This window comes from Eptesicus fuscus, chromosome 22 (genome assembly GCF_027574615.1).
Source record: "Eptesicus fuscus isolate TK198812 chromosome 22, DD_ASM_mEF_20220401, whole genome shotgun sequence".
NCBI lineage: Eukaryota > Metazoa > Chordata > Mammalia > Chiroptera > Vespertilionidae > Eptesicus > Eptesicus fuscus.
The window spans coordinates 3008845-3021794 of record NC_072494.1 but is presented as its reverse complement, the minus strand read 5'-3'; the positions used below and the strand labels follow the sequence as shown (position 1 = coordinate 3021794).

The 12950-nt window shown below is 47.2% G+C and overlaps 2 protein-coding genes across 6 annotated transcripts in view; one reads left to right on the top strand and one right to left on the bottom strand.

Annotated features, from left to right (window-relative positions):
• The window catches only part of SLC30A7 (solute carrier family 30 member 7), a 32176-nt gene extending 31902 nt beyond the window's left edge, over positions 1–274 (bottom strand). For all 3 annotated transcript variants that reach the window (XR_008555098.1, XM_054711578.1, XM_054711579.1), the window contains exon 1: positions 35–274. Coding sequence is in view for 2 of the 3 variants with exons in the window: in XM_054711578.1 (XP_054567553.1) it covers positions 35–114 (80 nt within the window). In the remaining variant the exon portion in view is untranslated. The remainder of the gene's footprint in view (positions 1–34) is intronic.
• Positions 275–404: 130 nt separating this feature from the next.
• EXTL2 (exostosin like glycosyltransferase 2) lies at positions 405–11013 on the top strand. 3 transcript variants are annotated; one of them, XM_054712066.1, is made up of 5 exons: positions 405–497; positions 3567–3634; positions 6092–6519; positions 7080–7150; positions 9066–11013. In XM_054712066.1, the coding sequence occupies exons 2-5, from the start codon at positions 3627–3629 to the stop codon at positions 9552–9554; spliced, it is 996 nt and encodes a 331-aa protein (XP_054568041.1). In that variant the 5' UTR covers positions 405–497; positions 3567–3626; the 3' UTR covers positions 9555–11013. The 3 variants fall into 3 exon arrangements, with proteins under 3 accessions (XP_054568041.1, XP_054568042.1, XP_054568040.1); XM_054712067.1 differs by having other exon boundaries at positions 405–1189; positions 9101–9212; XM_054712065.1 differs by having other exon boundaries at positions 412–1189.
• Positions 11014–12950: the final 1937 nt, after the last annotated feature.

Genomic DNA, 12950 nt, shown 5'->3' with positions numbered 1-12950 from the left:
TCCCCCCACGCCCCGCACACAGGGCACCCCGCACCTAAACCAGCCCGAGATCTTGCCCAACAGATTGAACTTGGGTGGTTTGTATTCATCGTCCTTGATGGACAGGGGCAGCATCTTCAATGCCCGGCGACGGGCCGGGTCTCCCGCGCTCTGGACGTGGCTCCGTGGGTGATGGTGGTGACAGCGGTGACGCCTACGGACGGGAATCCCCCCGCGATCGTCCCGGGCCGCGCGCCGATACGAGACACAGACACCGACACACGCCCGGGAACTCGCCGACTTCCGGCCCGGGCCGCGCAACGCGTCCTGGGACGGGAAAGGGGGCGGGACACTGGGCGGGGCTTTGCGCGGTGGGCGTGTCGCGGGCGGCGGTGGGCGGGGCCGAGGGCCGGCGCCGCGAGGTGGCCGCGCAGCCGCCGTGGGGGTCGGAGCGGGAGGGCCGGCAGCGCCGCGGCGTCCGAAGCGCCGCGATCCGCGCTCGGGAAGGAACCCCTGAGGTGAGGCGGGCGCTCCCGGCTCCCACGCGACCGCCTCGCCTCGACGTTCCCGACGTCCCCGGAGGCGCGGCGGCCTGGGCCCGCCCCGTCGCCACGTCCCGCGTTCGAGTTAAACCCCGGCGCGGGCGGCAGCCAAAGCCCGGGAATGCAGGGGGCGACGCGTCCTGTGGCCGCCATTCCTCAGGCAGCGCCGGTGACGGTCTCGCCGGGTGCCCTCCGCGGGCCGCCCCCTGCTCGTGGCCCGTCCAGCCAGCCCGAGCGCGGCGCCGGACCCCTCCGTGCGGCCACGCGCGACCGTGGGCAGCTGTGGTCCTGAGGGACGTGGGCGCGTGTGCGGGGAGCCCCGCGCCGGGAGGGGTCTTGGCGGGCGCGGGGCCGCCTCGCCCCGGGGACACTCCCCCAGGCGCCTCTCCCGGACTTCGTAGGGGAAGGTCAGGTGCGTCACGTGAGTGACCCCCACTGTCACTCACCTGCGGGGAGGAACCGGGCCCAGCAGGACTGGCTCGGGGTGCCGTGGGACCGGAAGCGGGGCGTCCCCCGCTCGCGTCCACCCCCCAGCCCGGCGCCGCGGGCTTCGGGAAAAGGGACACGCGCGCACGCGCACCCGTGGGCCGGCCAGGCGCCCCCTCCGCGTGTGACCGCGACCCGCCAGCCCGAAGCGCGGGCTCCGGCCGCCGCCGCCGCCCTCCCAGGTGAGCGAGGCGCAGAGACGCCCCGGAGCTGGAAAGGTTTTCCAGGGGCGGGGGGTGCGTGGTTTTTTCCTTCGGGTCCTTTGGACCTTCGTTGGAGGGGGTGGCGCGGGTAGAGAGTGGCCGGTTTTATTTTTGGAAATATAATTGACTTACTCTCTAATTTAAAAAAAAAAACCATGTTCATGTTCGTTCCAACTGCTGTGCAAAGAGATCCCGGGAATTTAAGTTCTGGAGAGGGTATTTGGACTCAGCGTACATGTCATTCGTCCTTTACCTTCAGTGCAGGGATATTTTCCTTGAGTAGCATTTGCTTCTATTGGCCATCGACTTTGAATTTCACTCGAGCATGAACTGGGTGCACACGAGGTGAGGATAGGTAAATATTTCCATGGCAACTGGGTTTTCCTACAAAACGGCTTTATTTCAACGTGATGTAACTTCAGGGGAGAGAGGGTGTCTGGGAGTAACCAGATGTCAGCAGCTGATTCCCGTAACTCAAGGTCAGCTGCCTCCGAAGCCTGTATTTTTGTCGTCTGCCTTGGAAATAATTGTGCAGTGGGGTGATTCCCAGAGGCAAAGGGAGGAGGGGTTGGGGGGTGAAGGAGGACTAAATGGTGATGGAAGGAGACTTGACTTGGGGTGGTGAATGCACTGTACAATGTACAGATGATGCACTATAGAACTGTACCTCTGAAACCTATATAACTTTGTTAACCAATGTCACCCCAGTAAATTCAACAACAACAAAAAGGAAAAGAAATTGTGCATTTTAGCAGCATTGCTATCAATTGCCCCACTGGTTTATGCAGAAATCTTTTCACATAGTTTTAAAATGAGTTGGGGAAATCAAAGTTTAATTTCAGTTATAATGGGACCCCTAAATTCCACCAGTCTCCACCCCAAAGACATAACGTAGGTTTTCCTGGGACTGGAAGGGCCTTCTCCTTTCGAAAGGGGCAATGCCACTCAAAGCATCCAGTCTTGGATGGCATAGCTATCAGCTTCAACACTCAGGCCTGGGGGATATAAATTGGACCATTTAAATCAGGAAAAGTTGTATGAATGGAAAATGTTTGACTGTGTCTCACTTCTTTTGTCATCGTGAAGAAATATTTGTCCATGTACATTAACCAATATATGTTGTCAGAGCTAAAGCTAGTTTCTTTCATTCTTTCAACAGTCACTGAGTGTCTACTGTATGGTAGGCTCTGAGATGGGGGCGGGGGGGGGGGAGGTGGCGGGAAGGAGGTGGGTTACGGAGCCAGATTAAGTCCAAGTTCTTTCCGAGGAATTGCGTGGAAGAAGCTGAGGAGAGGGGGTTGGTGACAGGCAGATCTGTTCAGGGTTTTAGAACTGTGATGTGTAAGTGCACAGAGCGGCCCTTGGTACGGCGGGGAGGGACAGCTATCACTCAGTGAGTCTTTGATGCATACTAAGTCATCCTTTTGCCCTTTCCATAACTTGTATCATGAAAGGACATGATTTTGGAAAATAAAAAATGATTCTTCAGCTCTTTTCCGGTGCTCATTACAGATGCACTCTCTTAGAAGTCTCCAGATTCTTGATGCCTTCATGTTACAAGATGACATGGGTGTATAAGATTATAAAGTAGATGGCATGGTAATGAACACTTTAAAACAAATAAATGGATATCTACTTTGAACATTGTAATAACTGCTTATATCCTCGCCTACTGATTAATTGCATTCGGTTAACTATGCAGACTCTCTGGGGGAATAAAACCAGCTTTTCAGACATGTGATGGAGGGTTGTGAGAAATGAGAGCAGAGAGGATTAAGGGGCAGAACCTCATCTCCAGCCGGGGTTCTAGCTCCTTTCGGGCAATAGTCACGGAGGAATCGGAAGGATGCCACCTGCCATTCCTCAGTCACCAGCCCTGGCATTTCTCCGCAACCCTATTTGAGGTGCCATGGTTTTCAGATGTTTCACATTGAATGCCTTGTGATCCTTTAGTGAAAAAAGGAGCTGTGGTGGTGGATAAAACTAGGATACTTAAGAATCTAGAAATTGAATACAAGTGGTAATTGCTAATGCGTTTAGAGAGTTTGCTCTAGGGCATATATGTTCTGGTTTCAAATGTATAAACACACAAGACAGTGGGGATGATCTGTGCTTATTCTGCTTCTGGATAGTTAAGAGAAAGAGGAAAACAAAAATGTGGAAGTGTTATCACCAGCCTATAGGATGGCATTACCTACCGCATTACCTAAATGTGATTATTTTAGGGCACAGAATAGCAAATTTTAATTTCTAGAAATAATTCCAAGCCTGTGGACAATGGCATTGAAAGAATTTTTTAAATGTTCCTGCTGATTGACAAACACATCACAGACAGTTCTTTGATTTCCCTTAATAGCGTCAAGAGAGTCTGTTCCTATCAATTACTGAAGCCATAAGGAAAAAAATTGGAACTATCATGATGAGGTAAGTATCAATATTTTTTTAGCTCTGTTTAAGTTGTGATAAAATACACATATTTGCCATCTTAACCATTTTTAAGTGTACAGTTCAGTAGGGTTAAGTATGTTTACATTATTGAACAACCCATCTCTAGGACTTTTTCATCTTGCAAAACAGAAATTCTGCACCCATTAACTCCCCATTTCCCAGACCCCTGCATCCACCATTCTACTTTCTGTTTCTATGAAATTGACTACTCGAGGTTCCTCATATAAGTGGAATCATAGAGTATCTGTCTTTTTGTGCCTGGCTTATTTCATGTAGCACAATGACCTCAAGGTTCATCCATTTAGTAGCATGTATCAGAATTTCCTTCCTTTTTTATGGCTGAATAATATTCCATTGTATGGATATACCACATCTTGTTATCCATCTCTTGATGGACATTTGGGTTGCTTCTACCCTTTGGCTATTGTGAATAATGCTGCTATGAACAGGGCTGAGGTACCTGTATTCTTATTAGAGAAAAAATATTCCCTATAGAGGTAACTTTGTTTCCTTGGAAATAAGTTTTTTGTTTGTTTTTTGTTTTGTTTTTTAAATAGATTTTTATTGATTTCAGAGAGGAAGGGCGAGGGAGAGAGAGAGAAAGAAACATCAATGATGAGAGAGAATCATTGACCGGCTGCCTCCTGCACGCCCCCCCACTGGGGACCGAGCCCGCAACCTGGGCATGTGCCCTTGGCCGGAATCGAACCCAGGACCCTTCAGTCCACAGGCCGATGCTCTATCCACTGAGCCAAACCAGCTAGGGCTGGAAATAAGTTTTTGCTTGAGCCATGGTCTGTTAGAAAATACCGTAAGGTGTCTTTTTGATCTTATGTTTTGAAATAGTAATTCAGATTATAGAGGAAAGTCAATACCCATAAAATTGAAATAGTTTTGTAGACTAGATCAAAGCTGAAAATACAGAAAGACCCTAAAAATTAAAGAGACTCAAGTGTGAGAGTCGGGAGCTTGTTCTGACCTACCACTCTTCCAGTGGCTCAGCAAAAAAATATTAAATATTATCTATGTCAGCTATCCCATCTGTGAAATGGGGTGGATGTATTTTAATTCCCTTCTTTCTGCTTTGAGATACTATGTAACATAAAGGGGGAAAGGGTCTGACCACTTGCATTACTATCAGTAAGCTCTGTGAGGGCAGAAATTGGATGGGCCAGCTCCTTACCAGCCCTAGTGCCTGACAGTGCTGGGTGCGTGGTAAGCCCCAATAAATGTTCGTTGACTGACAGGTGTCTACCACGGACATATATTGATAAAGTTAGAAAGCCCATGTGAATTGAGATTGCTTCCATGTTAGCTTTGATATCTAAAACTGTTTATAAAGTATGTGTATGAAAATCTGTTTCTCTCAGAGAGGTGATTACAGATGTGAGCTGGTTGCTAAAAGCCGGTATCGCGTATGTAAATACTGGGAGAGGGGCCCATAGAATATTCCAGTCTTGCCTCCCCTCTTTTTCCTTGTGCCTAAAATAGAGAGAGATTCACGTGAAAAGCTTCGGTACCCCAGCCTGGTGAGAGTGATGTGTTTACAGAGGTACTGGGCTTCTTTTCGACTCATTTCTGGAACTAATTTCGCATGGCACTGTACTGAGCTAAAAATGCTGTTCTATTTCTAGGCTTTCTTCATAGGGTGCATTGACTCCTCGCACCCTTACAAGTCATAATGTTCCTCTTAGGAATAAGGCCACTCCTTCCTCTGCCCTAATCTGTGTCACTTCCAAACCCCATCCTCATCATCATTACCACACAGTAGCTGCAATCAGGAGGCAGTTCCAGGAGAAAGATGCCAGGCTAGCAGGAAATTTTATCTAGCACAATTCAGACCTGTGCACTCCGAGGGGAAAGAGGACCTCACTGTCTGCCTAGTAACAAACAGCTGGATTCAAGGAGGCAGGGCTTTGAAAAAACTTTACACATACAGTTTATGTTACTTCCTTTTAAATCAGTGACGATTAAGCAACCTAGCTCATAGGCTGCTTAAAGAAGCATTAAGGAATGTGATGCTTTGTATAGGCTCTTGGCGGGGGAAGGGGGGAATGCCAGATTGCTGGGCAGCCTTCGCTGTGGAAAATGCCATAAGGTCTTTCTTAAGGGACAGGTATATACCCGAGAGAGATGAAAACACGTTCACATAAAAACTTGTATATGACTGTTCATAGCAGCATTATCCATAATAGCAAAATGTGGACTCTTCCTGTTTGGCGTATAGGTCTTTTGTCTGCAGCTGCCAGGCAGGAAGATCCAGGAGGGAGGGTCATTCATTGGCCTTCTTTTTTTTGCCTTAGCCCAAATCACCTTATCAGGGAGGCGGGAAAAGTGAACTTGAATCGAGTAAGATAAGATGAACCGCTTTCCTCATTAACAAGCACAGAGACGCATGAGAAGGCTGATGTTTTGTTTCCATTGCTCCTCCAGGTGTTGTCACATCTGCAAACTTCCTGGCCGAGTGCTGGGCACCCGCGTGCTCCGCCTCTCTCTGGTGGCCGTCCTCGTGCTGCTCCTGGTGGCTGGCGCGCTGACCACTCTCCTTCCCAACAACAAAGACGACAAGATGCTCTCGTGGCGGAGGGAGGTGAAGGCCCAGGGCCAGCCCGCCCTGGCTTCCTTCACTCTCATCATGCAGACGTACAACAGGTCGGATCTGCTGCTGCGGCTGCTCAATCATTACCAGGCGGTGCCGCAGCTGCACAAAGCCATCGTGGTGTGGAACAATGTTGGGGAGAAGCCACCGGAGGACTTATGGAACTCTCTGGGGCCGCACCCCGTGCCCGTGATCTTCAAACCCCAGACCACCAACAGGATGAGAAATCGGCTCCAGGCCTTCCCTGAGCTAGAGACCCAGGGTGAGTTGTAGCAACACAGGGAGCTGGGGTTGTACGCGCGGATGGCTGGACTCCTCCTGTCTTAATGGCCTAGAGAAGATGGGGGAAGTTTAGTCATAAGAAAGCACTTTGAAAACTTCAGGACAGTTTCCAGGAGGTCAAGAAGCAGCGTCGCGGGGAGGAAAGCGCGTACATGTGACAGCAGGGACAAGAGGTTGTGATTGCACATGCTGCGGCACAGAGGTAGCGGGTGCCACTTATGCTTAATGTATTTCTTGCCACCGCCTTCTACATAGCAGTCACACGAGGTTATCATTTGCTTTAAAGAACCTCGGTGTTATTTATTTATAGTTTCTACAATAATAGGTGATAACTACATGATAATTTCCCCCTCAGGCAATTATAAAAATCAATTACCGTTCAAATCAAAATTTCTGCTAGACAACTCTCTCCAAGAATACATTTACTTACTAATTTTGTTAGTACCTCGTGTTAACAATCTGGATAGACACTGGTGTATCTTACTCATTGTGTTTTCATTTCCAAATGGTTCGGTTTTCAATTTTTCCCTTCCATTTCAGCGGTGTTAATGGTCGATGACGACATGCTAATTAGCGCCCAGGACCTTGTGTTTGCTTTCTCCGTTTGGCAGGTAAGGTTGCCCAGTCCTTTGCGAACTCTTCAGCATGGAGTCCTGTGTGGTGTTTACCTAGAGCAGTGTGGTTTAATGTGGTGTCATCCAACACAGCTTGGGCAGCTTTGTCCAAAAGAGAGATTCATTTGTGATGTGGTCATCGAGCCTTCCTATGCTCCGTTAAGCCAGCCTGCAGGTTATGCTGTCCTGTATCCGTATTTGACTTACAGGTGGAGCTCTGGGGGGAAGAGCTAGCACTTCCTCCCAGAGAGCAGTGCGGAAATGACCTGGTGTGTGGTCCAGCAAAGACTGCCATCCAGAGATGTTTTCGCAGGGCCACGGGCATGTCTCAGATGAGAAGTGTATTTTTGTATTAACCTTCGTTAAACGAAAGCAATTATTATAGCCACAAAATTTACTCCTGATTCTGTGGTCATTGTTTAGAAGTCAGTAATGACACTTCTGCATGCACCATTGCCGTGACAGGTGTGTGTGGTTTTTCCTAAATCCCGCTGGGATGACTGGCACAGATTGCTCACTGGTCCGCCATTCTAAAAATACAGCACTTCCTGCTGACTTTTAGCGGTTGCACTACAGTTCCTGAAACCACACTGCAGACAAACACTGAAACCCTGTCCAACATTTAAACAGTGTGCTCCCCTATAAATGGTCTGATTTGCACAGTAGTAAGCTCCTTAGTTAGAATTCTGCGGCACCCCCAAAAAAAATGTATTTTTTGCTGATCTGACAAAAAAATAGGTATAATTTTTATTCACTCACACCAGACGGCTATTGTTGTATTGGCTGTTGTCATTTTTTTTTATATGGCAATCTAAGGGGAAAGAGGTCAGTGCTCCTGGCTAAGTAGTCAGGTGTTACATGTTTTGAACATTCTTATAGCAACCTGTTGAAAATCGCTGGATTACAGTATAGTTAAGATTATGTGCTCTCGTAAGGGTGGTTTTGCTAATTTCATAGGTGTGCTAAGGGACAGGGCTTGCTTAAGGCAAAGAGAAACCTTTTACTAAAGAAGCCATAGACCTAGGGCATGACTACCCGCCATGACTTGCTCAATTAGGGATTTATGATCAGATCACCATGAGAACCCCTTTTCCATGAACCCCTTTTCCATAGAACCCTTTTCCATGCACACTTTGAAATGGGATTTAAACCCCGCCTGAGAGAGAGAGAGAATGTGTGTGTGTGTGTGTGTGTGTGTGTGTGTGTGTATGAGAGTGAGAGAGAGAGAGAGAGAGATATCCTGGTTTAGTGTCTGTTCTTACCTCTTTCACATGCTTTACTGGTTTTCTTTTGCATGTTGATTTGTTTTAGTCACTCTACCCTAAATGATATTGTGTTACTGCTGTCATTTCTTCAGTCATCCTGACATATCTCGTTTTATATAAATATATATATATTCATATTCAATGTATATTCATATTTTTAAAAAGGAAACACCAGGCTGAAAAGGGATAAAGATATAACATTGTCTAAAAATCAACAGTGACTTTCAGGAAATTTGGCATCAACATGGAAATACAGTAAACTCATACATGTAGACCCATAATCCTAAGAGATTAGAACAGTTTTCAAAAGAATCACACTGTGTCATGTCTCCTAGAATAGGCAGCATTCATACAGCCCGCTTCCCCAAGGTGAGCTGGCAAGATGCAGCCTCTGGTGACTAGAAGTGATTGGTACAGATTGTGTTTGAATCAGGAGAACGTCTGCGAGGCTAGGGATTTGGGCTGTGCAGGAATTTGACTGTGAACATGTCAGGACCTGGACATACAAAGTTGCCTGGAGTTCAGTGAAACAGGAACAAAATGAAGCTGGCAGATTCGTTTCCTTCTCTCTGTAGTAAGTCATTGCCTTTCCACTATGTCTGCTCTAAAGAAATGTCCACTTACTTGTTCTTTTTCCATCTGTTCAGCAATTTCCTGACCAAATTGTAGGATTTGTCCCCAGGAAGCACGTTTCCACCGCGTCGGGCGTCTACAGCTACGGAGGCTTTGAGCTGCAGACACCGGGCGTGGGGGACGGTGACCAGTACTCCATGGTGCTGATTGGCGCCTCCTTCTTCAGCAGCAAGTACCTCGAGCTCTTCCAGCGGCAGCCCGCAGCTGTCCACGCCCTGGTCGATGACACACAAAACTGTGACGACATTGCCATGAACTTCCTCATTGCCAAGCACACGGGGAAGACTTCGGGGGTGTTTGTAAAGCCTGTAAACATGGGCAACTTGGAAAAAGAAACCAGTGGGGGCCATTCGGGAATGTGGCATCGAGCGGAGCACTTCCTGCAGAGGTCTTACTGCGTCAATAAGCTCGTCAGCGTCTACGGCGGCATGCCCCTCAGGTACTCCAACCTCATGATCGCTCAGTTCGGCTTTCCCTATGCCAACCACAAAAGTAAGCTGTGAACGCCAAGCAGAAACAAACACACGGCTTAGCAGTAGAGTAGCTTCTTCATACTGTGGATGCTTGTTTGTTTTTAAGCAACATCATGAACTTTTATCCACCTGGAAGTCTCTACAAAGGAAAAAATTGCAGCACTTCTTGGATGTAAAAGCCACATGAACTTCAAAACCCAAGAGCTGGGGAGGCTTCTTGTGAGGAGTGTTCGCGCATGGACATAACTCCCGGGTCAGTGACTTGATCGTGCATTCTGAAACGGCCCTGCGGTTTCTTTGATGCCTGGCACTTGCCTTAGGGACCCATCGTGAGCTGTTTCCAGGACCAGAAGCGTTTCAGCTTTTTCATTCAAGGACAGGCGCTTGCATTCGAAGCCTGAGATGCTCCTTAGCAAAGCCCGTGGAGCTGGGAAAAGGCACGAGGAGCGATAGGTCTCACCCATATCACACTGGAACTTTCCTGACTCGGTGTTCAGCGTCCCTGTGGTCCCCAGCCAGCCTTCCCAGGGCTGACTCAGCCTGGCTCAGCTGGGGGGCAACCATCGTGCTTTTCTCTCTGTCCGTAAGTCTGCGGGACTCTGGGCTTCATGAAATAGCTGAAGGCCGTCTCTGTTCTGCTTGATCTCCATGAGTGTTTCCTGCATGGATCATGGGAAAGTGCAGCTGCTGTTTTTATAAGCAGCTAACATGCGGCAAAGAGTCGATGTTTTACCAGGTTCAGGTAGTGCATTTTTGTCACTGAGCCTGACCTTGAGATGGTACATTGGTTTTTATATTTTATAAAATATCCCTTCTGAAAGAATGTTGAGTAGGTACAGGCAGAAGTCAAAACTCTAGTATCAAAAGATCTTTACTGTGGGGCATAGGTTATAACATGGATGCTAGAGTCGTGTGTGTTATACACAGTCTCTTGCATTCAGAACTTTTTTTTTTTCTCTCCCAAAAAAAGATCTAAGGCACTATTCATCATGAAATTTTGCTTACATAGATACAGGAAAAAATAAGGGATCTTCCTCATGGTGGAGGAATTCTGTAGGGAGTCTGCACAGGTTACGTTACATTGCCCACACTGCTGTACGAGCTAGTATGTGTTCCACGGTGTCTGTTTGGTCCTTGCTCACCACTGGCAGCGAGGAGCACTTATGTAGGCCTCTGTCTTCCCCTCTTCCTCCTCCCCATCCCCCTCTCCCTCCCCCTCCCCCTCCCCCTCCTCCTCCTCTTCCCATAATGCCATTCTATCCCCACAATTGCAAAGCTGTGAAAACATTATAATAATCCTGGTTTATGTTCCAACAATGAGGTCTTTGTGTAGTTAGTCCAGTACGTGTTGTTTCTTTTGCATTGGCATGTGTGTGTGCTAATGCAGTCAGATAAAGCCAGTAGAAAGCAGAACCTCTAAGAATGTAATGTTACTATCTGCTCTGTCCTCTTGGGATTGCACTGTCACATAAATAAAATGAGCTTTTACCATTCAGGTGTTCTGTGTTAATTAAGCAGACTCGTGTTTTTTACAAACATCCCAAGTGTTCTAATACATAGCTTAGGGGAAGGCAGAGGCATTCTCTACATTCCCCACCGGATAAATATTCCCAGATTTTTTTTTCCATTTTGTGTTCTTAAACTTAAGCATCACTAAGTTAATCATATCATTTTTTCAGACATTACACAGCAAATAGGAAAACAGAGTGAAGCACTGCCTGTGTGACAAAGTCCCCGGCCTTGTGGCTGGAATTCTGCTAGAACCGCCTTTCCCTGCTCACTTCTTGTTAAGCTCAGGCCTAAAACCGCATACGGGAAAGCTGTAGCTTAGGGGTTCGTGTTCCAGGAGAGCCCCCGGGCTCAAATCGTTCCTAGACTTCATGTTTACTGAACCTCTTGGAGCCTCAGTTTCCTCGTCTGCCAAAATGAGAATCGCATCCACCTCGGGGGTTGTTTTGAGGAATAAAGGAGACAGCATGTGTAAATACAGCACAATGCCTTTCCCACTTAAAGTGGTCAATAAAAGAATCTGTTGGCATGTGTCGTTGATAATAAGTGCAGTTAATTGTACAACCTACCACCGAGATATTAGAAAGGCCTCTGGCCCACCGGGTGACATACATATTCTGGAAATTCTTTCTACATAATGGGCAGAGAACCACGGCCATTTTCATTTCATTTTCTTTATTTCAAATGCCCTTTTTCTTATTGAAACGTAACAGCCCTGCTGGGTACTTCAGTTGGTTACAGCATCGTCCCAATATGCCAAGTCTGTGGGTACAATCCCTGGTCGGTACATACAAGTCAACCAATGAATGCAAAGATTAGTGAAACAAAAGTCTAAATCTCTCTCAGTCTCTCCTCTCCTCTCCTCTCTTTTCTTCCTCCTTTTTCCCTTCCACGAGGACTCAATAATAAACCCAAATATTTTCAAAAATACCCTCAGTGTGAGCAGAATGCAAAGAACATTTGGTGCATGGCACCTGCACCGAGTCCTGGCTGCACTCCGTTTCCTTACCTGCTGAGCGAAGATGAAGATACCTGCCCTACAGCGTCACCGGTTGCTCCAGGTTTCAAAAGGCATGATGTGTAGAAACTGTAGTGATAATTGGCCACGTCGTTCTGTGACCCAAGATCTGATCAAAGAAGACATTTTCCTGATTAAGGTTTATTTCTCTTTTTTTTCTCATGCCTCTTTCTATTTTCCCATCTGAAGAAACCAATATGGAACTTCAGTTTCTGGGGGAGGACCTATGAATAAATAGATATTTCTGCAGCACTACAGAACCATATTACCTAATACAGTGTGTATTTTCATAACATTTCTAGTTAAGGTCAGATGATTGAGTTCAGGTAAGCTAAGTATAGATTCTCAAATCCTATTTATGAGTATTTTTGGTTTAAACAATAAGCTTAACAAGAAGCAAGTGGAGACAATTTATATAGGCAAGAACCCTGCAGTGGGAAAATTAGGAAACACGTTTCTCCTAGCAACTAGGGCCGTAGTCTGCAAACTGCGGCTCGCGAGCCACGTGCGGCTCTTTGGCCCCTTGAGTGTGGCTCTTCCACAAAATACCACGGCCTGGGTGAGTCTGTTTTGAAGAAGTGGCGTTAGAAGTTTAAGTTTAAAAAATTTGGCTCTCAAAAGAAATTTCAATCGTTGTACTGTTGATACTTGGCTCTGTTGACTAATGAGTTTGCCGACCACTGAGCTAGGTAATACGTAAATTTATCTGGGTCTGTTTCACCATCTACAAAAGAAAGGGGTGAGCCCGGCCGGCATAGCTCAGTGCTTGAGCATCAACTTACGAACTAAGAGACCATGGTTTGATTCCTGGTCAGTACACAGGCCCGGGTTGTGGGGTGTGGGGCTTGCAGGAGGCAGCTGATCAATGATTGTCTCTCATCATTTATGTTTCTATCTCT

Coding starts and splice junctions, on each gene's coding strand:
- EXTL2 (XM_054712066.1), top strand. Junction 6,520..7,079: donor CCCTGAGCTAGAGACCCAGG/GTGAGTTGTAGC, acceptor CTTCCATTTCAG/CGGTGTTAATGGTCGATGAC. Junction 7,151..9,065: donor TTGCTTTCTCCGTTTGGCAG/GTAAGGTTGCCC, acceptor CCATCTGTTCAG/CAATTTCCTGACCAAATTGT.